The sequence below is a fragment of the Nymphalis io genome, chromosome 19 (assembly GCF_905147045.1).
Source record: "Nymphalis io chromosome 19, ilAglIoxx1.1, whole genome shotgun sequence".
In the NCBI taxonomy this organism is placed as follows: domain Eukaryota; kingdom Metazoa; phylum Arthropoda; class Insecta; order Lepidoptera; family Nymphalidae; genus Nymphalis; species Nymphalis io.
This window is the reverse complement of record NC_065906.1, coordinates 7,038,520-7,064,646: the sequence shown is the minus strand read 5'-3', so window position 1 is coordinate 7,064,646 and position 26,127 is coordinate 7,038,520. Positions and strand designations below refer to the sequence as shown.

The 26,127-nt window shown below is 33.1% G+C and overlaps 2 protein-coding genes across 3 annotated transcripts in view; both read right to left on the bottom strand.

The window, feature by feature from the left end:
• LOC126775980 (protein pellino) overlaps positions 1-10,390 on the bottom strand; it is a 51,965-nt gene extending 41,575 nt beyond the window's left edge. The window contains exon 1 of one of the 2 annotated variants that reach the window (XM_050498225.1): positions 10,005-10,390. In XM_050498225.1, coding sequence (XP_050354182.1) covers positions 10,005-10,018 — 14 coding nt within the window. In that variant the 5' untranslated portion in view covers positions 10,019-10,390. Of the gene's footprint in view, positions 1-9,386; positions 9,428-10,004 lie in introns of those variants that run through there. The other variant, XM_050498224.1, reaches the window with a different exon arrangement.
• Positions 10,391-11,415: 1,025 nt separating this feature from the next.
• Positions 11,416-26,127, bottom strand: part of LOC126775960 (transcription factor IIIB 90 kDa subunit) — a 32,561-nt gene continuing 17,849 nt past the window's right edge. The window contains exons 5-12 of the mRNA XM_050498188.1: positions 19,724-19,873; positions 19,235-19,461; positions 18,703-18,838; positions 17,282-17,422; positions 16,620-16,850; positions 15,627-15,879; positions 15,322-15,512; positions 11,416-14,090 (exon numbers count right to left, since the gene is read on the bottom strand). Of these exons, the coding sequence (XP_050354145.1) occupies positions 13,960-14,090; positions 15,322-15,512; positions 15,627-15,879; positions 16,620-16,850; positions 17,282-17,422; positions 18,703-18,838; positions 19,235-19,461; positions 19,724-19,873 (1,460 nt within the window). The 3' untranslated portion in view covers positions 11,416-13,959. The remainder of the gene's footprint in view (positions 14,091-15,321; positions 15,513-15,626; positions 15,880-16,619; positions 16,851-17,281; positions 17,423-18,702; positions 18,839-19,234; positions 19,462-19,723; positions 19,874-26,127) is intronic.

The following is a 26,127-nucleotide window of genomic DNA, read 5'->3' as shown; positions in this document are numbered from 1 at the left end:
GAACTTTCGCATTTATAATAATTAGTAGTAATGCGTTATATTTCGACTATACTATCGAATAAACTTTACATAATATGTGAATTTAATCATTTAACGTTATAATCTATTATATGTAAAATATAGTTTGTCGTTTAATTAATTATAGTTAAAAAAATATTTCCAATATAATTAAGGTTCGTGTTAAATAACAATAAAATATTTGTTATTATTTAAATTATAATTTAGTAGATTATTGGTACTTGTAAAAATGATATTTTGAAAATGGGCCGAATTACTGGAACGGTTTTTACAATGTTAAGAGTGATTTTATTACAGCGAGTTTGTTCACCTTCCCCGCAAATTGTATAGCAACGACCCACATCTATTTATGTACATGCGCAAGAAAACATAAAACGTAGTATTCGCAAATGCAATTTGTACTCGAGTCATAAGTGACTTACTCGTTGTTTGAGTGGTTTATCGATCGTATACACGATAAGCTATCGGTTTGTCTATGACTGCACTCGGTCCACAATGCAGAACTGGGTCACTCGAGCTCTAAATACATACGTTCACTTATCTACTTATCGTTTGAGTAAAGAGTGACATAAATAACTTAGCAGATATTACTTTAGCCGGTTTCAGCTCGTTTTATTATTTGAAAAGAACAAAAGAATGTCAGGGCTCGGAAATTCGATTAAAAACGAGCTCGGCGTCGGATAAAAAGATTAATTCAAGCGGCCGTGAATCTTGGCAGAGGGTCAAGCCACTCGTCACTTCTCCCCTTTCCTCTCGTAAATTTCTGAGATCTTGCCCTTCGTTATTACATTAAAGATAGTTGTTAAAATAATATTGAGATTAAAAATAGACGAGAGAATTATTAGTCTTTGAGTTGTCCGACTTATTGGTAACACTTGACTCAATGCATCATTAAAGAGGCCATCCGATGTGAGGAAGCATCTTGTATGTAATAAAAAATGGGAAACACGCCCTGAAAATTATTATACGTATAGCCTTAAAATTTACACAGCATATCGGTTTTTATACAGAAAAATAATTTATATATAATAATACTCGTTTTTATGTAAAACAATTACGCAAGTTCTGATTAAGATATTCCGTGACGATCGTAATTATCTGCATTTACATGTCTAGGATTGATCGCTGCACTCCTTAATTTTGTCTCGCTTTTGTCTGCTTCGATTTAATTTACATTATTTAAAAAAACTATCACGGAATCCAGTAGAAGATCTGGATAGCTTTGTTTTCCGGGTTTATTAACCGTTCATACGAATTTATAACACAAGTCGAAACTAGTATAAACGTGTAATCTTACAATCAATCAATTTTAATAGCCGTAGATAAATACTACTACTTAAACGAAGTGTTTAATACAATGTATTGATATAATTTTCGCGTTATGAACTGTCATTTATCGCTTCGAGAATACATTTTACATTTAAGATATGAGCGCTATCGATGAATGAACTTAGCCATATGATCTTAGACTCCGTGATTTCCAGAATTATTACAACATTATTCCAAGAATGCTCGATTGTGATTCAGCACGTCGTAAGGTCGATTTTCGTAGTATAATAATCGAACTAAGCGTATGCGTACGGTATCCGGTTTGTCGTGAAGCCTACTGACTCTTTTGTAGGAACAACGGAAGTTTACGTATCATCGCACCTACACTACGGAATTCCTTTGACTCATCAGCCGTTGACATTGTTTTATGATCGACGGTTGATAAAGTTTAACTGAAAAAACACAATCGCTATTTACTTTTATCTCGGATTCGATTTCCGCTTGTGATTAATTAGCTCTGTCTATCGTATTCTAGAGATTGTTTGTTTTCTAAGCCTTATTTTAAATGATTTTCGGTCTATACTAGGCATTATTATAATTACAGATCTTAAGTATGTTATGAAACTTAAAACGACTACCAAACTAAAAATGTTGATGTATTAAATAAAGTATCGCGATACTTAATACTAACCAGTCTTAACTAGTTTTTCTAATTCACTCACATAAATCATACGAAACGCACCGAATTCAATGAAACATTAGTATGATGTAAATATAAATATATCGTGAAACATACAGTATATATAAAATACGGGACGGAACAATGAGAGATTACATAATACCAAACCCCCTTGTTCTTGTACTTTCTCCGCTCACACAGTCACGATCTTGGGCGATTGGCCCGGGCTCACTTTCTATCTAAATTGCCAGTTCTATCCGTTTAGGGTGACCATTTATTAGGATTTCTCCTGTCATAGCTGACTTTAAAACGACCAACTTATAAGTAATTTTTGTTTAGAATACGGTAAATTACATTTAGGTAAGCAAACCGTGAATCATCATTTAGAAAAGATTTTAATTGAAGCGCATATAATTAGTAACCAAATTGATAATGAATACGACGAAGACGGCAAACGGCATTGGCATCTGATTTGTAACAACGCTATCGGTCAAAATATTTAGATAAGTATAATATATGAAAACCAAGATGGCCCAGTGAATATAACATATTGATTTTAAAAACAGATCGCGAATTAGAATTCGGTATGGCACTATTGGGATCTTGAGCGCAAAAAAAACATAAAGAGACGTCATACAAACAGACGTCATTCAAACATAATTCAGTTAGCACAGTGTATAACACAGTGGAGATGCGTGATGGAATAAATTCCAAGGAGAGGGGGTCCTTAACTGGAGAGGAGCCCTCGCTCCGCAGTGGAATATTGACGAGCTGGTACTATATTATACAGTACAAAGAAAATATAAAATTAACACTGGCTTTTAAATAGCTTCATTTATAAATTTGTGATTATATATATATATATATATATATATATATATATATATATGTATATTTAAAACTGCCCCAATACTTATACATATATTAAGGTAACAATAAAATTAAATAATGTTTATTCTGGTGAATTCAATGTTATTAATCTTCAATTGCTAGATTATTGCTTCCTTCTATTTTTTTGGTAAACAAGAGTTGAGATGGAACTAGCTATTTATTATTTGATTACAAAAGTTTAGCGACATGTTGATACAATTAAATATTATAATAACGCTAATATTCTCTACAAATACAAAAAAAAAATGTATTGTGTTGATGATATAATTTATTACCAAGCTAAATAAATTGTATTGAATGGTTTTATTTACCAAGAAGCAGGGGTTTCATTCAACAAAGCTACTCTAATTTCTCGATTAAATACGGACTTTCATTTCTGCTCCATTTAGAAACTGCTAAATCGATCAAATCCGTAGCGGCTGCTAAGATTGATTGTGTGCCGACAGTTATTTTCTTATTCAATTAAAAATGTACAAACAGTATATAAATAAATATCAATGACATTCGAAATTGGTAAAAAAAACTATTTAAAACTTAAATTTTAATAAAAAACGTCGTGCATTTTAATAAAAAAAATACTTCATTCATATTTGATGATTAAAATAATGTGTTATATATGTTCTGATGCTTAATTTGTTTAGAGAACACTTAGTTTGAAAATGGAATTTAAATTGTATACAAACATAAATTTAAATTCTTCGAAGGCAACGGTCACATCAACTGGAGCCGACAACGCTCATTCCAACCGTACTTTTTTTTATTCGAGTGCCGGAAGTTAACACTGAATCAAAGCAAAAAAAGGATATTAAGCGTTTAACGGGCTTAAAACATACTGAAAACATTAATTAACTTTTGTGAATTACTTTACACCTTTATAACCATAATTATAAAGTATTATTTAAATTAGATTAATAGGCTAAAGTATAGGGAACGATTGAGATTAAGATAATGATAATGAAAACTAAATTTAAGATTAATCTAAGTTTGAATATCTTTGAATAACAACTAACATGATACTATTATTGCAGATAGATGAGTACAAAGTGTACTTTACTTTTCTTTACGCGTACTTTTCTCGTCGAAAGCGAAGTCGAGTCGCTTAAATCGCCAATGGGTCCCTTGTGCCTGTAATTACACTAGCTCACCCTTCAAACCGGAACACAATAATACCAAGTACAGCTGTTATGCGGTATATTTGATGAGTGGGTTGTACCTACCCAGACGAGCATTACATAGAGATGATTAGTATTTCGTATTCGTACTAATATATATATATAATATAATATATAATATAATAATAATAATAATAATAATATCCTGGGACATTTTTCACACACGGCCATCTGATCCCAAATTAAGGTTGTACAAAGCTTGTGCTATGGAAACCAGACAACTGATATACTACATATACTTTTTTTTTTTGTAAATACATACTTATATAGATAATTACACCCAGACTCAGGACAAACATACATGTTCATGCACACAAATGTCTGTCCTGGGTGGGAATCGAACCCATAACCTTCGGCGTGAAAGGCAAGTGTTCTACCAACCACTCCAACCGGCTCCTCATTTTACAAATATATATATATTTGTAAAATATATGTTTGTAGATGTAATGTTTACAAAAAAAGGATTACACTGTAGTGTAATCCTTTTCCGAAAAAGGATTACACTGTAGTGTAATCCTTTTTCGGCTTTATAAATATATTTCTTCATTCTAACTAATATTATAAATGCGAAAGTTAGTTTGTTTATTTGTTTCTTATGCTTTCATGTCACCTTTTTTATGCTGGAAAAACGCGTTACGCGTTTCCCCCACGGGAACAGTGGGCTCGCCGGTGTCCAAGGCGCCGAGTGCGCCCCGAACATCGGAATACGCACTAAAAACCAGCGGTACCTTTTCCGTCTTAACGGGAGCGCCACGGGATCGCTTTCGCATGCTATCCTGACTATTTCAAGTCTCACCTATACAACTGGCCATTATGTAATTTTGCATCCACGTTATCAGGGGTACAATAAGATATAGGGTATCTAGCACCCCACGCCCCTCTTCACACATTGGCGAGAACTAGTATTATATACTTAGAATATTCATTAATTGTCCATAGCTCTGTTGGATTACCAATATATAAATAATTAATAGAAACTAACAGCAGTGCTATTCTGTGAGAACTCATTTCGTATCTCACACGTGAAAGGTTTCAACCCGGCTTACGTTGATGACTTGCGAGTATCTTTTAAAGTTTATAATTATTAAAGCCAATCTCGCGTATTACTTACTGACATTTCACGATCGTGTTATAAGTTGAGTTTCGAGTTCGTTACTGAATAGCTCGACAGCTGCACTATTATATTTATGTATCTACAATCTAGTAGTCTACATGTGCAATGACTAATAGCACATCGCAATAAACAAGAATTGTAATTTCGTACGAAGTTAATATAACGCATCCTCTACACGCGAACGTTGTTGCACACATTGAAACCTTGTCCTTAATACATGGCATACATAGAAAATTATTGATTATATATATATAGTTTATTATATAAACTTGTAAAGTTTTATCTAATTATATATATAATAAAAATAAGTAAAAGAGCGGTATATGGTAATGGAATTTTTTTTTTGAAACTATTTTTTAAACGTAATAACTATTTACGGGTTTATTTACATGTACAATATACTATGGTTATATAAAAATATTATATAGTATTTAAAACGTACAAACGTCGTCGCGATAATAACAGCTCGTTAACAAAATTGTTACGTATAACTTATGTAGTGCATTAGTTAATTTGAGACAAAAAAAAATTACGTGTGACTAAACATATAAATAAAAAATGTGACATTGCGAACAATACATATTATGCTTTAGTGATTGTATGTAGTAAAAACATTACGTAAATATTCAAAATGTCTAAAGTTACAAGTTATGTTTAAACAGACTGCACTTACAAAGTTAATTAAATAAATAATAGTTTTCCCTTTAACACTCGTAGCTTTTATATTACGTACATAATCGGAATTTATGATCCTATAACCCAAATTTGACGTTTCTCGGAAAACTCAAAGAGGTCAACCAATGCGGGGGTTCAATGAACCAGAACACGCCGTCACTCGTAATTCGGTGCGTGTACGATGCATCGCAGGGTTGACCTCCTGATTAATCGACCAAGTAAAGAGTCGCAAGCGCTTTTATAAAATTCATGGAATCAACTCGACGATACACTCAGTCGGGTAATACACGAGGCACGTGCCCGAACACTCCGAGGGGTTCAACATATTGAATAATTTATTCGAACTCCTTTATGTGAGAGCGTTCGAGACAATTGTGATTGTCAAAAAGTGACGTTTGTATAAAAGAATATTAGCCTTATTTTCTTTAATACAAACGTCGCTTTTCCATTTACAAAAAAATAACAATAAATAATATATAATGCTCAAAATGTTCTACTTTAATGCTTTTATTATATTACCGTCGAGACTTCTGATTAATCATGCCAAATTTTAACCAATTAAATTTAATTAATAATTAATTGTATAACGTACTCTTAACAATTTATTACCGATGTCTTACTTGTCTCATACACTGAGCGATTATTATACGAAACTTTGTATGGCACTGTTCCCGCTTGACTAAAGGGATAATGGTCGTACGGTCGACGGAACATCTGCTGCGCAGGTGGTGTCACGGGAAAGGCAGGTGCAGAATAACATCAAAGGGAAGTGACGTCGAACTACCTATGGCTAAGCAACATTCTTACTTCAACTTAAAAACTTTAGTACATAACGAAAGTGTTTTTAGTTAATTTCCTATCCAGTTCTTTTGAATAAACTGCACATTTGGATACAAATTTTTGCATTATTTACTTTATATAAATAAAATATGACTACAGCATTTTATTACATAACATCTTTGCAAGAAAATATTTTCTATACAGAATTAGGTTAATTTAAATGTTTCCGTGAGCCATGATTTAAAAAACCGACCGTAAATAAGGCTTTTTCGGTGTAATATTGAATCACCTTTCATTATCTCGACGAGACAGGCCCAGGGGTTTTACGATTGGTCATAAAGCAGGAACCTCTAAAAAAGTCTGTGCATGTCGTAACATTAAATCCCTTGTAGTATTAATCTGTTTAGTTAACAGAAATAGTTACTTTAACACTTTTTTTTATATATAAATACCGATACATACCACGTATATGTAGTCTTTATGTTTGCAATTTATTTCAATTGTTCTATGTATTCAAAAATGCAAAGCGCGGACTATGAAAGAAACGTTTTTTTTTTCTTCTTTGAATTTTTTTAACAGCTAAATCTATAACACTATGGAATAAAAGTATTTTTTTACGAGAATACAGCGTAGCCATGAAGTGCAATACATGTATATACTTTTATGAATAAGTTTACGATCAATTTTCACGAATGAGTTGTTAAATACGTATAAAATAAAAATTGCAGAGTACCATTAGCAATGACGTAACTAAAAATCATTGAGTATATTGTCCTATATTGTTGGTATAACTAGTATATAAATGTTTTAGACGAGTGCATATTTATTATATTTATTTTATGAGCAATCAAAATTCCCGGAATTCTTATCAGAAATTCAGGGAATGGAACTTTTTTTATATTTCAGCGTAATTATATATCCCGTAACAGCCTGTGAATGTCCCACTGCTGGGCTAAAGGCCTCCTCTCCTCTTTTTGAGGAGAAGGTTTGGAGATTATTCCACCACGCTGCTCCAATGCGGGTTGGTAGAATTCACATGTGGCAGAATTTCAGTGAAATTAGACACATGCAGGTTTCCTCACGATGTTTTCCTTCACCGTAAAGCACGAGATGAATTATAATCACAAATTAAGCACATGAAAATTCAGTGGTGCTTGCCCGGGTTTGAACCCACCGGTTTTAACCGGGTTTGTTTGTAATTATACATAAGTGTTAAATAACATTAGCCGGTAGCCAAACTATACTAGTAATTGGTAACTCGTATTTATCCCACAGCTGGGGAAACGTAAATCAAAACGCTACTTCATTACGTGCACAAATACGCATGTATCAAGGTTATTGTTAATAAACGATTATTCAAACAATGAATTATTAACAGTAAATTAACATACTCGTAGACCATCAATGTGTACAAAACACTATAAATATATTCTTATATGTCTAAATATGAAAGAAATCATAAAATTAAAACATGGAAAACAACTTTGATATCCGTTTTTATGTTGATTCAAACAGCGTTTTACATATCTCCAGTTTTTGTTTACGAAACTTCGCGAACCGGCTTTGTCGCTAGACGCTCCGCAAACCCCACGTTTATGAAAGTTAAATGAGAGAGGGCTAGAGGGTTCCTCAAACGTCATCGCCCTTTGTTCATGGTAAAGGTTAAATTATATATAGAACTTCAGTAACCCAGAAATGGAATGCTCCTCACGGTAAGTGCTCGGTAAACAATGTTGTTTCTTACAATCTTTAATGTAAACAACACATTAACAATATTAGTTTGAATCATTCTCACTGAAAAATAAACATTAATTTTGCTAAAATATATGATTTTGCAAGGTTGAACTATAGATATATGGACAAACAAATTTTTATCACTAAGAGACCTACATATTACATAATGGAAAATATTTATAAAAAATCCAGTTGCATTTGCCGAATATCTATTGTTATTTTGTATCAATTAAGTTTGTACTCAGGGAACTGAAGGTTACAAAATAATACCAAAAATAGAATTTTGGCCTGTAATTTGAATAGAGAGTATCATGGGGTAACATGCATATCAGAAAAAATTCTAGGAAATGTAAATTTATAGTTTACATATGGTAATTTCTGTTAAAAGTTCTCTGCTAAAAGTAGTTGATTACTACCCGCCATTTTCTCATTCTCAAAAGATGAAGCCCAAAAATATAATATTATTTTTCCTGCCTAATTTTTTTTTAGGAACATATTACTAAATGGAAATGCGGCCTTTGCATTATTTATGTACTACCTGTTCTTTCATACTGTTAGTAAATTGTGTGCAATATAAAACTTAATAAATGAAATATGAATTCAGTGACACACATTTACTTGCTTACAGGTAATTCTCTAGATACCATATATGTAGTATTATTTATTTTTATATAAACATATACTCGCATTTTTTCATCTAATCATTTGGCCTTAGATATAGCAAATACACTTTATTGTACTAAATTTTGAGATCAGTTTAGTAATAAATGTATTACATTTTTGTATAGAATTTTTACTTACAAATGTCTGTTAATATTGCTTGAATTATAATTTGGATTATTGCTAATTAGCATAATCAATAATAAATTTGTTGAATATAATAACTAATTTTCAAATAAAATGGTAAACTTACATTCAAATGAGAAATTTGATTCAGTTAAGTCAGAATATAGTAATAGATTTTAATTTTTTTCTTTCTACAAATTTTCTTAAACTTATTTTAAGAAATACTGCCTACCTACCTACTTTAAAAATTTATAGCTAAATACCTTACCTTATTATAATTTCACATAGATCCATGTCACAAAATTAATATGCTTTATTTATATCTATAAATTTTGGATATAGGATAATTGGACAGTCAATAGAAATATGATACAAGAATTCAACTAATGTTAATGTTGTTACCTTTGTTTACAACCTAAGTGGGTAGTTAAATTATTTCTAAACAGAACACTAATCAAATGTTTCAATGGACAACCACTTTTTTATTATTATTAAACAATAAAGAAGTTTATTATAGAAATGAGGTTATCGTCGAATCGATAAAATCGACACAATGTAAACAAAATCATATCTGTCCAAACATTTGACATTTATTGTTAAATAAACGCGTCTATTTTCATTAGAGTATTGAAAATAATAATTTAACTTCGATTATTATAATCGTAGAATGTAAACAAAGAATACTTAAAATGTATATAGCTTTGCACTTAGCAAACTCACTGTATTAAATGCGACGCCAATATTGTTTTTTATTTTTTTTAAAACATAAGGCTTACTTGTAAGCTAAGTATTACTCTAATATACATATATTAAAAATAGTTATCAAACAAAGTGTACGTTCAAACATATTGTTTTTTTATGGAAAGACCACGTTGTAACGACTTACCGTTTTACGACCATGATAGAATCCGTCTGCTCGTTTGTGGACCCTATGATTCGAATTATGTTTTACAAACGAAACTAGCAATATCGGAAACACCATGTATTATATAAAAAACACCATCAATTCGATTTAATCAATTCACACATCGCTAAAGAGCGATAAATACACTACTCTTCATAATTCCACCGACCCTGTAAAACACGCACTTCACTTTTAAGGACATGAATTATTGTAATAATCGTTTCGTATTTGTTTTTATCACTTTTTCTTATAGTAAAAATCGGGAAATAATTGTTATTAAACAAGTTTAACAGTATTTAAGTATGTTGGAAATCTTATACCCGTAAACACAAACTAAAATGCAATTGTGTTGTAGAACAGAATAAAGCTAACTTCACGTAATACATTTTCACTGCTGTTAAGTTTGTATTTTCAGGATAACCAACATTACAAACGTAAATTGTTATATTTACGCACTGTAGAAACTTATTTCCACTGCAACTTTTCAGCAACGATTTTTTTACTCTGTAATTTAAGTATTTTTTTTGTAATTTAATAGCGTATAACACCCGTTTTTAAAAATTGTCTCATTTAGGTTTTATAGTGCTAACAACGCAGTACTATTTCGCGCGTAATTTCACCAAAACGCTGGAAGCAGTGGACGCCATATTACTCTGTGGTCAGACGTCTCTCTGACGTCAGTTGACGGTGTAAGTAAATGTACGTTGGTTACACGGTTAAAAGTACGAAGACAGTTCAGACGTTTTAGCTTAGCGCCTTCTATTTCATGGCTTTTAAAACAGATTGAAAAGCCTGAATAAAAGGGAATTTAATTTTTAAAGTTTATTTTATAAGTCCAGTAATAAATTCACAAATAATAAACTGTATTTGTATATTTTTAATATGCTATAAATTATCACATAATCTATACTATTACTTATATTATAAATGTATGTATGTACAGTAATTGCTTTTATTTTTATTTGTATATACTAATTATTATTAGCTAAAAATTATGAACCTTCTTAACAAACTAGTAAAAACTTTTAAAATTATTAAAAATCGTTCAATTATTTAATTTTTTGTACAAAAATACATTACGTGAACTAATTTGCGCTAGTGTTGGTTATAGTAAAATGAATATTCTGGTTCCTTGGATTTTAACGGTTGGCGATAATTTTATAACATTTCTTTTCAGTTTCAGCTTCCAAAAATTCCCACAAAAATTAAGAGGATGGCAAGTAGACTCACTTGGTTATATAAGTAAAATAAAAAAAACAGTTTTAATCTTTATTTGGCCTTTATCATAAAAAAAACCCTTACATAAAATAAAAGAATGGATATTGTATGACAAAAATAATAGTAGAACTATTTTTAATCTCTTGTTTTATTATGTTAACATTTCTAGAGATTATCACTATTATTAGAGCTTGAAATATAATTGTTTGTTGCTATCAAATTCAGATGCAAATTGCAACCTACTCGAATGCTTTAGTTGTCCTATAATTAACAAAATATTGCAAAAAATAGGAAGTAGTAATTATAATTTCATTATTACGGAGTCACATACAACTCATAATATAATAGGTAGATTAATAGTCATGGTAAATCTCATCTACACTTCATTCCATTGCAATGGAACGTATGAAAAACAAAACAATAACTTATTTGAACTTAAGTAATACAAAAAATACATCCAATATTATTATACAATTTCATTTAGGCACAATTTGTATGTGACACTTTGTTGTTAAGCATGTTTTGTCTTATATTTTTTACAGGCTGTCGTTTTACTTGCAATTTTGTTTTATTAGGCAAGCTGAGTTAGAATCACTTCCTCTTATTCTACGGATTTGAATTTTTTTGGTTTAGTTCTGATGACAATGCATTTTATGATAATCATGGCCTGATTCTGCACCCAGGATCGGCTCCAGGCGAATTAAGGGCCAACAAAATAGACAATACATTTTGTATGTAAGACATTGTTTTTTGACCACAATTTATTATGTTACCAGTTGTGTTGCCAAATTTAAAAATCGGCCGTTTATTAAGGTACGTATATAATTTTAAGATTACGCAGTAACAATACAAATAGAGTAATACTTATATTTCATATAATTTTTATTAGTCTTATAAAATCGCTTGGTTGAGATCTAAAGTAGTTTACATAACATGTTAACATTCTTTGTTAGAATGAAAAATATAACAGAAGTAAATTATAAGATGTATTTATAAAAATAAATGTTGCTACATGAATATTATTAAAAAAAATAGTAATATGAAACGAATAAATTGTTTTGTAATTTAACCCACATAATCGTTTGTGTTTCTTTTCACCTCGTGGTAATTACGGTAATTATAACGACCAAAATCACGTTAAACATTCTAAGCTACATCCATTTAAAATTACTACAACTAGTTTAGTTCCTAGCTTAACGAAAATTTTCTTTATCCATACTTAATACACGCCAGAAAAAAATGGCTACAAAACCAAGACGGTACTGAATAAACCTTTGGTAGCGTTTAAAAATAAAACGAAAAAGGTTTTATAGGTATACAAATCCTTTTACATTCATATTTTATTTTTAAGTTAAATATGATAACATATTAACATAATTAATTAACTCCACATTCATCTGTTCCTAACTTTTTCATAAATAACATATCATTAACAGTCTATTATTTAGGATAATATAACCTTAACCTTAAAAATATTTAAATATGGAAGTATCCATAAATATTACGAATTTCAAGAAAGTCTTCTATACTAACATTGTTAAGCGTTATAGCTTATAATAGCATATTCGATTCCAATGGCAGAGTTAAATTAGCTAAAAATCATACCATTGAATTGACATGTCACCTTTGGTCGAGATCTAAATAATCTGTGGTATTACTTGTATGAGTAATACCACAGATTAATTTCAAACATACAATACATACAAGTACGGTGAGACGCTGATCGATAAACACAAATGTTCTCAGATCTACAATTTCTTGTAATGTAATTCGTATTTAATTAATGCTACTGTGGATTTGAATGATCTGTTTATTATTATATTTAAATTAATTTTAATCTCCCTTGTTTGTTATTTCCTTACTTGTCGTAATATTCATGGACGCGAGCGTTACTAGCGTTCCATAATCCTACATAAGCTACATAGAGCAGAGATATATATGTTCTACTTACTTTAAGAGTAGCGAGTTCTTAACTTTTATTTCACTATCATTACTCCTTTTTTATATTCGTTATAAACATAATTTCCGCTACATACTACCTTTAAAAATACTTTTCCTTATTAAATTTTATAAAAATATAAAAAACAACCATATATTACGTAAGTTATGTATTGCTTTGTAATATCCATTCAATTTAAAGGCAATTAATGTTTGAAGGCGTTAATTTTTGACATTGAGATTCTCTGTATAACTGTAAAGCGATCTCTTCGTTGAGAAGGCACAAAATTGTACAAAGCACTGTTCGAATGTCTTTCGACTAATATTTAACAGTCACTACTCACTACCGATACACTCTTATACTAATTGTATTAAAAATGCTGTGATATTTTTTCCTAAGAAACTTGTTTGATTTCTTTAAGCATTGTTGAATGGAAGTGGCAGTGGGCGAGGCTCATCGCTCACGGAACTGACGGCCGCTGGGGTAAATAGGTTCTTGAATGGCGACCAAGAATCGGAAGACGCAGTTTGGGCGGCCTATTTCCCCCTATAAGGTGGACCGACGATATTGCAAGGGTCGTGGGCAGCCGTTGGAGGGGATAGCGCAAGACCGGCTATCGTGGAAATCCTTGAGAGAGACCTTTGTCCAACAGTGGACGTTTGAGGAAAATCATGAAGATTTTTTTTTTTAATTAATCCATAACATCCCTTATGTTTCGCTTATACAAATATTATATTCAAGCGTTACTAATAATAAATATTAATATAAACTAATACATCGCTAGTATTCGTCGTAGTCGTAGTAATCGTCGTCGTCTCCATTTTTCAGCATCGCGGCGAGAGACATCTGTTCGCTGACATCCGGGGCTGTTTCTTCAGCTTCCAAGTCTTCGTCGTAATCATCTGCTGCATCTGGCAAAATTGGTATTCATTTTATGAATATAATACATTTACAAAGAGTTTTTATATTTGCTTGTAAAATCGTTTCTCCCAACTACCTATCAAGACCAAATATATTGAGTCTAGGCAGCTGAAATTTTGAAAAAAGTTTTATTGGATAACGTAAGGATCCGCTAAGGGTTTATTATCTATAAGGAGGGAAATGGGAGGGATAACTTTGTTTGAATTTTACCCGTACGAAGGTGGGGGTTAATAATAATGATATCCTGGGACATTTTTCACACACGACTATCTGATCCCAAATTAAGCTTGTACAGAGCTTGTGCTATGGAAACCAGACAACTGATATACTACATATACTACTTTTCTTTTGTAAATACATACTTATATAGATAATTACAGCCAGACTCAAGACAAACAGACATGTTCATGCACACAAATGTCTGTCCTGGGTGGGAATCGAACCCACAAACTTCAGCGTGAAAGGCAAGTAAAGGCAAGTACCGGCTCGTCAAACGATCGAAATTGTACGTGTGTTGTCGCTCGGCTCACGTGGTCAACTGGCTGTGGGTAACGATTGAATCGATTGCTCAGCCAACCGTTCATTATCTTTATTTCTGTATATCATTCACGTCACAAACTACTCGCACTTGCTTGCACTGCACCGATATTATTATTATATTATTAGATTATTGTAACATTCATTGTTTTACTGTGTACGCCTATTCGATTTAATTATATCTTTTTTTCTAATTGTTCTGTAATTTTCTCTGTAAGTGACTTTAATGTAAATCTATTGTGAAAATAAATGTCTTTAACCGTACTCACACATATCATCACTATCATTCACTTGCCATTTTGTATGTGAACTGCACTGCTTTTATGACCGGACAGTTTACCTGACCCCAACCGTTTTCTTTTTTTATAGAATAGGAAAGTGGACGAGCATATGGGCCACCTGATGGTAAGTGGTCATTGGCATCGTAAGAAATGTCAACCATCGCTTATAGCCAATGCGCCACCAACCTTGGGAACTAAGATTTTATGTCCCTTGTGCTTGTAATTTCACTGGCTCACTCACCCTTCAAACCGGAACACAACAATATCAAGTATTGCTGTTTTGCGGTAGAATATCTGATGAGTGCGTGGTACCTACCCAGAGGAGCTTGCACAAAGCCCTACCACCAGTAAAGTTTCTTTTGCTTTTTGAATGAATAATTTTACAAATAGTGTTAAAACACACCTTGTGTCTGCGCGGGGTTGTCAGACGCGGGGGTGGCGGGGGCGGACGAGACGCGCGCGGGTGTGGCGGGCCCGGGGGTGGCGGGCGCCGTGTTGAACGTGGGGGCGGGCTTCTTCTTACGTTTGCGGGGCACGGGCGAGGCCGGGACCGCTGTCTCCACTACCGTCTCCATCACCGTCGGTGTTACTGGCCTGATGAGATTATATTTCAATCACGTAAAAAAATACTAAATTCAGTTGTACTTCAAATTTGAGATATTTAAGGCTAAGTAACAAATATTTTATTACAAGAAATACAAAACTCACTCCTGTCGTGTCGGTTGGCTCTGCGGGGCTGGTTCAGCTGCCGTGGTCGGACTCGCTGCTGTACCTGGCTGGTCCAGCGTCTTAAGAATATCGTAGTTGATTTTGGAGCTCATTTTCTTTTCGGCCAACATCTTGCCGATCGCCTCGCCGGCGGTGGCGGCGTTACACGCAACCTTCTTCTTGTAGGAGCCTCTGACTTTGCGCTTTTTATCCTTGCCTTCTTCCTTCTCTCTAGCGCGAATTTCTTCTTTAACTTTACATTAAATTAGAAACATATGAAGCTAGGAATAATTATTTGTATAGTTTATATTAAAAACTGTTTCGTTATTTAACTTATAAGGCCAACTCACTTCGAGTTCAAATTAAAAATATTTCGTTATTGGGCTTTTTCATCCAGAAGTTCTCAGCAACTCTGAGCGTGGATGTTAGTAATATGTACACTTGCAAAAGCGTGATAAGCCGTTTTTTCTGCGTTTGAACACTTCCTAGCCGTGCCGGATTAGCCATTGCATCGGATTATGAGAGTGAAAAAATAAATAGAGAGGGCACTTGTATTTGCGTCACCGCACACGTGGTACTTATACAGATATAAACAGATATGTCCCTGGTACAGTAAATGTCCCACAGCTGGGCTAAGGCCTCCTCTCCCTGTTTGAGGAGAAGGTTTTAGAGCTTATTCCACCACGCTGCTCCAATAATGTTTTCCTTCACTGTCAAGCACGAGATGAATTATAATCACAAATTTAGCACATGAAAATTCAGTAGTGCTTGACAGGGTTTGAACCCACGATCATCTGTTAAGATTCAGGCGTTTTAACCACTGGGCCATCTCGGCTTGGCCATGTCCCTTGTGCTTGTAGTAAAACTGGCCGATACCTAAACAGACGGTCTTACAAAAAACCAACCACAAATTAGGTTAAAACTAAATAGAAAAAATTATAAAATGCCATCATGTAAAATATAATTAAAATGATACATTGTTAAATTCCTTACTTTTCTGTTCCTTTAAATAATCAGCATTGATATTATGCCATAAGAGAGTCTTATGTCGGGCCTCCTCGTCAGTCATGATGAGTGAGCTTACGTACTCTTCATCTTGGTTGCTGAGGTGCAAATCTTCTGCGTTATGCAAGTCCTTGTTGAGTTGCTGCTTTCCTTCTGGTTTGACGAACGTTTCCGACTTGTCTTCAGGCTGGCCCAAACCGATTACGACTAACTCTGGACCTAATAAAACGAAAAAATGTGTAAAATATTTGTTAATTGTTTATTTCTAAATAATAAATTTATATTCTACGTAGCAATACAGTAACAGCCTGTTAATGTCCCACTGCTGGGCTAAGACCTCCTCTACCTTTTGAGTAGGTTTGGAGCTTATTACACCACGCTACTACAATGCGGGTTGGTAGAATACACATGTGGCAGATTTTCAGTGAAATTAGACACATGCAGGTTTCCTCACGATGATTTCCTTCACCGTCAAGCACGTGATGAATTGTAAACACAAACTAAGCACATGAAAATTCAGTGGTGCTTGCCCGGGTTTGAACCTACGATCATCGGTTAAGATTCACGCGTTCTAACCACTAGGTCATCTCGGCTTTTTTTTTAAATTAATATATTATCATGCCGAATAAATATATTTGTATTTTACTTACCGAGCCCTTTCTCCAAGTGAAGTTCATTCTTCATATTAGAACCTTCGTTGGGCTGTACGTCCTTAGTTATTTCACCGATGAGTGACAACGTATCTTCAGTCGCGAATCGAGACGCTTCTGCATCTTCCGTTGAACCTTCGTCTGAAAAGGATTAAAAAATAATACATATAAAAAAATATGATTACCATATTCTTATTGTTTCAAGAAATAATCAGTAAAAAAGTATAATTCACCATTTAAATTATATATTTTAATATTTTTTTTCATAATATTCGACATTCATTTATATGTATTTCACTTTAAAGTCGGATAGGGATGTTATGAGGACCCTAATGGTATGGAGGTATCTTGGTCTTTTATTTAGTGTTAATTATTTACGCTAATCTAACTCCTGGCCGTAACCAAGACGTTTAGAAACTCCTTCGTTAATTAAAAAAAAGCTCCACCTCGACATTTAAATATACTTGGTGTTGATACTGCCGAACCGCCCTGGTTTTATTCGGAGCGTCCACTTCATAGTTTCCATAGGGCCTCTCAACTGCTTAACCTGTCCATGAATGTATAGCGCTTCTAGCGTTACTTTCATACGTACATACACAAGCAACTGGATCAATAATACATGAACAAATATACATACTAATACGCTAATAAATAAAAGCAAAAACCATTTTTTTGTCTTTAAATATCTTTTATAATAAACGATTTCATAGTAACTAGTAGTAGAGTTATTTGTGTAGATTATATGCATGAAATAATATAATATAAATATAATATGACTTTAAAAGATAAACTATTTTTACACAAATATCTCAAGCCCGCTCTACATTCGCGGTGCGACAGGCTTCGAGAGCCGTTATGCAATGGTTTCGCGGTTTCGCGTTTGCGTTTCCCTGTGTGCCCCGTTCAGTGTCGGTTTTTAGTCCCGCGAAAAAAGGATTGAAGCGTTTCGAATGTAGAGAGCTATATTTTTTTTTATTAGAATAGGAAGGCGGACGAGCATATGAGCCACCTGATGATAAGTCACCAACGCCCATAGACATTGGCATTGTAAGAAATATTACCCATCGCTTACATCACCAATGCGCCACCAACCTTGGGAACTAAGATGCTATATCCCTTGTGCCTTTAATTACACTGGCTCACTCACCCTTCAAACCGGATCACAACAATACCAAATATTGCGGTAGAATATCTGATGAGTGGGTGGTACCTACCCAGACGGGCATGCACAAAGCTCTACCACCAGTAAATATATTTTCGCGTAGAGAGCAGAGAGTTACAGAGTAGGTACTGCGTCTTGGAGTGCAGATCAGTTACCTCCTCGTGATGCACTTTGCATTGTTGGTACGCACTCTTCAGAGTACTTGCCGAACATGCCGAATATTATGTACTGTAATTAATGTTTCAAAATGTATATTTACCCATTGACAATATCGGGGGAATCGGACATTGAACGAGAGCTGTTTTCTTTCTTTTTATAGTATCCTTATCTAACTGAGCCTCTATATCCCTTTGCAGCTCGGTTAACTCTTTTTCGCCATCTTCTTCTTCCATTAACTGTAATATAATATAAATCGTATCACGAAATAATTATACATACAACTTTACCATGTGTATGTGTATGTGTGTGTGTGTGTGTGTGTGTGTGTGTGTTTGTGTGTATGTGTTGCGTGAAATCATTTATATTTACATTTTCTTAATAAGGCGAGCGTCAAAGTCAAAGTTATTTGTACCTCGGAAAAAGGTCGGCTACAAAAATAGCCCAAGGATGATTTATTGTAAATTAATTAATTTGTATTCATGTCAAATCTAGCTTAATTAGAAGCTGATTAGTCAAACAATGCTGCCTTCTATTTTCGAATCTCCAATCAATGATCAACGAAAAAGAGAAATCAAAGTTTAACTAAGCAGCCGCGAAACAATATAAGTTTTAGTTTTAAGCATGCGCAATACCTTCTGTAAACGATCCTTATCCTTTTTCCTTGCGGCTTTGAAAGCTGGTGGATCCTGTTCTTCCTCTAAGTCCACAGTCATAAACTCGTCCAGGGTGAGTGCACTGGACGGTGTCTCGCCGAATTCGATGAGACGCTTACGCAGTGTTGACTCGTGTATCTTGACAATTCTCACTACGTCCGCTGTCGTTCTGGAGAAATCGTGCAGACGCGCTGCTATTAGGAGTGCTGAAAGGAATATACGAACACATCGAAATAAATACACATTTATTTTTTTTCAATTGATAAATTACTTATTAAATAAAACACAAGGCTAATTAAATAACAATATATTTCACTTAAATAGACTTTAAATAGTACTTTTACAGTGTCTCGTTACAGGATTGAATTGAATATAAATTCAATATTAGTAAATACATTCTGAATGGAGATTCTACCGAGAAGAACCGACGGATATGTCGACAGTGATTGTTTATGTAAGTAAACGTACCTGCACCACAAACCCCGGAGGGTCTCCGACCGGAATGAATGGAATCTCTCTTCATTCGCTGCACCAGGCGTAGTGCAGTCATGCTGACCTCGTGTTTTTTGTCTTCAAATTTCAATTGAGATGCAAAACGAAGAATATAAAGGCAAGGATCTAAAATGAGATTTAAAATAAAACATATTAATTCATTAAAATCTCTTTTAATGAATTAATATGTTCACGAACTGTGTCACACTGATCGTCTTATATCTCTTAGCTTTTAAAAATGACTGTTTATCTCGTATTTTTAGATTATTTTTCTATTCTAATCTTTAAAAATTCTTAAGCAAGACTTCTATTACATAGAACCAAAAGAAGTTCATAATCCATATTACAATCACTTTTTTTTTTACATTTTCCACACACGGCCATCTGATCCCAAATTAAGCTTGTACAAAGCTTGTGCTATGGAAACCATACAACTGATATACTACATATACTACTTTTCTTTTGTAAATACATACCTATATAGATAATTACACCCAGACTCAGGACAAACAGACATGTTCATGCACACAAATGTCTGTACTGGGTGGGAATCGAACCCACAACCTTCGGCGTGAAAGGCAAATATCTACCAACCACGCCAACCGGTTCATTTAATTTAAGGCTATATTATTTTTGCCTGCCAAAAAAGTCGGAGATATCAAATATTTATTTGAGTTGAGTGGATGAGCACCGTTGTTTAAAATAATTACTGAATATGTATTTTGTATCATACAATTACTTAACTTTCTAAACATTACCCTCTTTTCTCAACTTACGGCTCCGTTGCATTCAATTTAAAAGAGAAATTTTCGAACTTAACTGGTTTTCGTTTACGTATTTATATATAAAAAATTCTTATAATAATACCATTGATGAATAAGTGTATTATTTATTTTCATTTGATTCAATATAATTGTAGATAATGATCGCAATCAAGGTCGCAAACAATGATTATTTGATTTCATTTATAGAACAGGAAAAATGTTACAATTTTCTCTACTCAAGTATAACATTGATTTTATTTTTTACAAAAATGTAATCCAATAAATTTAATAAAGCTAGCCCGTAATTATCAATCATACTTATCGTCATATTTATATATATATATTTATAATTAATCGAAGTCTTAAAGCGAATGTTATATCATATATTATTATACATTAAAAATCAAACAACACTTTGCCTAATAAAAAAAAAATGTTTCTTTTTTTAGTAACGAAGTAGTTAAAAATAGGTTATGTTTTTTAAAATACATTTACTTTAGTCGGGATAGCCCTTAATTTAAGATAGAAGAAAGATTCACGTTCTAAATTTTCATCTAGGTTTATTCCGACGAATTAAAACCATGGTAAGCGTTTTGTATGAAATATTGTTATATGTACGTATAACGCGCAGTATGGCAACGTTGTGAATAAAATAAATAAGCTCCAAACATTTTTCTTAACAGAAACATTTATTTGCCTACTTTAGTTAATAGTATATAATACATTGAAATAAATAATAGGCACTTATACATATGTATAGATTCTGTAATATGGTAATTTTGGTGGTGTGTATGCCGCAGCAAAATAGCAAAATGAGTTACTTAATCATATGTGTAGCCAGATGAGCCAATTCGAATAACGAAAAATCCAATAAAAATCGATCAAATTTGTAAGGTGATCAGCAATATAATATATAATAGCTTAATAAATTTTACATTATCTTTGCAACTTACAAAACTGTGATTTGGATAATTAAGAATTGGGAACAAATCAAGTACGTAAACGTAAGTTTTATTGGCGGTAGGGCTTTGTGCAATCTCGTCTGGGTAGGTACCACCCACTCATTAGATATTCTACCGCAAAACAGCAATACTTGATATTGATGTGTTCCGGTTTGAAGGGTGAGTGAGCCACTGTAATTACAGGCACAAGGGACATAAAATCTTAGTTCCCAAGGTTGGTGGCGCATTGGCTATGTAAGCGAAGGTTGACATTTCTTACAATGCCAATGTCTAAGGGCGTTTGGTGACCACTTACCATCAGGTGGCCCATATGCTCGTCCTCCTTCCTATTCTATAAAAAAAAAAAAAAAAAACAATTATATCCATTATCATCTTAAACATTCTAGATGTCGGATTTAATAACTAGGTGCTATATTTAAATATAAACTAAGGTAAAGGTGCGTAAACGGATAATTATATTATCTTCTATATAGTTGTCAAGTTAAACGAAAACCTCAAGTTCGAGCTTCTATTTAATCTATGATATAAAAGGAATAGTCGTGCTAACTGACCGATGAAATGAGAATTCCTATTATTTATTTATTTTTGTTAGAAAGAAAATCTTGCAGCGCCGCCCACCGGGTCTAATCTAAACCATCCGGGGACCTAAGCACATACAAAAAAAGATAAAAATCAGTTCAATCAATATTTTTGCCGACAATTGCGTGAACAATTTTTGAAATTATAATTTTTTAATAATTGACTTGTTTATTTCACAAAAATATTTATAGGTCTTACTGGGCCCATTAGTAACAGCCTGTGAATGTCCCACTGCTGAGCTAAGGCCTCCTCTCCTTTTTTGAGGAGAAGGTATGGAGCTTTTTCCACCACGCTGTTCCAATACGTGTGGCACACAACAAATGTGGCAGAATATCAGTGTTCCTTACGATATTTTCCTTCACCGTCAAGCACGAGATGAATTATAAAAATAAATTAAACATATAAAAATTCAGTGGTGCTTGCCCGGGTTTGAACCCACGATCATCGGTTAAAATTCACGCGTTCTACTACTACCACTGGGCCATCTCGGCCCTTCATTGGGCCCATAACCCGGTGAAATGAATGCAAGTAAACTTATTAAATTATTTAATGAAAATATATTATAATAAACTGCATTGACAGAGGCTTTGACATTTGTCTTATCAAACACTATTTTCATAATTACTAAGCATGCGCGTAACGATCACGCGTGTTGAGTACAAGGAGTTTTGTGTCCATATCTATTTCTCAACAATTTCTTATAAGTTATTTACTTCATAACTAGATAAATTGTAAATTTTAAAATGTTAAGTATCACGTATTTATTTATCTATAACTAATATTGTAAATATCAATTTTTATGTTTCTAGCTTGAAAATTGACAAAAGTTCCATATAAACTTTCATTAAACTATATTAAGAGATGGGGGGAAATGTACAGATTACATAAGGACTTTACTGGTGGTAGGGCTTTGTGCAAGCTCGTCTGGGTAGGTACCACCCACTCATCAGATATTCTACCGCAAAACAGCAATACTTGATATTGTTGTGTTCCGGTTTGAAGGGTGAGTGAGCCAGTGTAATTACAGGCACAAGGGACATAAAATCTTAGTTCCCAAGATGGTGGCGCATTGGATATGTAAGCGATGGTTGACATTTCTTACAATGCTAATGTCTAAGAGCGTTGGTGACCACTTACCATCAGGTGGCCCATATGCTCGTCCGCCTTCCTTTTCTATAAAAAAAAAAAAAAAGGAGATACAGATTATATAAGGAGGTCCGCTTCACAGAATCACCAAGCAAATTTAATTTGATTCTTTTGATAATTGATCTTTCTGAACGATTTCGGCCACGGCGGTCAATCTCAAGAGAGATTAGCCAACTGCGCAGAACGTTATAGTGCACTCAGGTGCACTCTCTATTCCCTAACCGACGGGACGGCAATCCGACACGACCGATTATAGATCAGACGCAAGACCACTTTACATACTTCCCGACGCAAGGGAATGTACACACTTCTATCCTCGGGGCTGCTACTGAGATTCTTATTATTGACCCGACCTGGGATTTGAACTTAGGAGTACTCATAATACATATATTACAATTCAAATGGCAAACATTACATTTTATTATTTATACAGCTTATGATAAAATTTACTTCATAAGTTTATTTATGAATATAATAAGTTTATAAGGCAAACTGTCTGTGGCAGTGTGCATACATAAAATAATTGGTAGATTTAAATTTTAATTGATTTAGATATTTTTTAAATATCTAAAAGTCGTATTAATTAAATCGCTAAGTAAAATTAATGCATGTTATATCCTGGACTTCGTTTAATGTTATATATAGCATATAAAATAAAAATCATATATAAAAATCATATATTATACAAAATAATATGTATATATATATATATATATATATATATTCTTATTTCAATCCCAATAACTACTGCCCGTAAATATTTGTATGATGGCTAAATCGTAACAATTATGTTAACTTAAAAATTAAGAAAAAATATTCTTTGTAAAAATATTTAAACAGCAAAAATAAAAGAATCGATGTACATACATGTCGATTAATTTCTTCGCCTAATCTTGACACAGAATTTTTTTATAACATTTTTTGGCAGACCTTACTTGATGGTAAGTGGTCAGCATCGTCCACAAACAGTGGCGGTGAAATATTAAAACATTCCTTATGTCACGAATGCGCCACTAACCTTGGGAACTAAGATGTTATGTCCCTTATGCCTGTACACTGGCTCTCTTACGTTTCCAACCGGAACACAACAAGTGACACGGAAATTATTGATGTTTGACGGTGGAATATGTGATGAGTGGATTGGTGATATTCTGCCTATTTAATTATCACCATGGTTATATATATAGAGCACCAGTTATGAAAGATTTTTTTTTTATTTTACATATTGTATTTTAAATCTTCAAATAATGTTATTATATCAGGTACAATAGGTAAATATATATTAAAAACTTGTATAAAGTAGTATTGGTTCGTGACGAATAAAATGAATATTTTTATTAGCATATAAATTACTACCCAGACGAGCTTTCACACCAGTACTGGATAACATTTCATGAGTAATTTCGGACGTTGAAAGTGTCTATACTTGTAAGATTCAACAAATCCTTTGTCTTGACGAGGAATTTGAAGGTACAACTAATAGAAAAACTGAAAATAGCTAAATCAACAATGATTAAATAAAAATTCAAAAATATTTGGATGCTTTCAATTTGTCTCGCACAAAACAAACCAATGAAAATGTTATTTGAACGTTTTTAGCCGGAAAATAAAATTATTTCACAAGAACCCATTAACCACACCTTCACCTTAAGAATAATGATGTACGTCATATTTGGACAACGTTGTAACCCACGTTTAGTTATTTTCAAACAAAAATCGTTTTTTTTGCATCGACTATTCAATATTTATTTTTCCGTGTTTCCTTATAATACTTGATCAAAAATACTGAGAAAAATCTGTTTCTATTTAGAAATTACTCCCATTATTATCCTATGTAATGTGCCCAGTTTTCTGACACTTCGTATAACATTTTTTTCATTCATTTCAAACATTATGAGCAATATAGAAACACTTTCATGTAACTGTAAACTGTAACAGCCTGTGAATGTCCCACTGCTGGGCTAAAGGCCTCCTCTCCTCTTTTTGAAGAGAAGGTTTGGAGCTTATTCCACCACGCTGCTCCAATGCGGGTTGGTGGAATACACATGTGGCAGAATTTCAGTGAAATTAGACACATGCAGGTTTCCTCACGATGTTTTCCTTCACCGTAAAGCACGAGATGAATTGTAATCACAAATTAAGCACATGAAAATTCAGTGGTGCTTGCCCGGGTTTGAACCCACGATCATCGGTTAAGATTCACATGTTCTTACCACTGGGCCATCTCGGCTCTTACATAAACCATACAATAAACAATTACAATAAAAAAAACCTGATATATTAATTACTTTATGTAAACTATAATTACAGCCTAAAGGTAGAACAGTAGTCGACGTTGCGCAAACGACATTGTGAGAAAAAGTGAACACACTTGGTGGAAGAATACATAAGAATTATTATCAGTGTGGCGATTCGGTTACACAAGAACCTTTCACGAATATTTTGTGAGATAATTTTTTTACTATCAATATTTATTTACATATTATCAAGGCAATACTACACATGTAGAAAATGTTGGATATCATAAAAAAATTATATTAGAATGAAAAAAATGTCATGTCCGTTTAAAACCAGTTTATTCGCTCGTAAAAGTCTCGTAGATTTATTCTCAATCGTAACATTTTTTGTATTTACCTTAAAAAAACAACCGAAATATAATCTTGTATAAAATATAACATAAAATCTATCGATATATATATAAATGTTGTAACATTTCCTTTGATTTAATAGTGAAACTTTTACTTTGAACATAGATACTAAACATATTTAAATCAAAGAATTTAAAAATCTTGCTAAGATTTCTGCTCTCATTAATAACTATCATTTGTTTCCACATTAGTCGCCATATTACCACGCCACTATCTCATTTAAGGCTAAAGACCTGGCCAGATTAAATATTCTGCGTATTTAATGATAACCATGGTGTAGA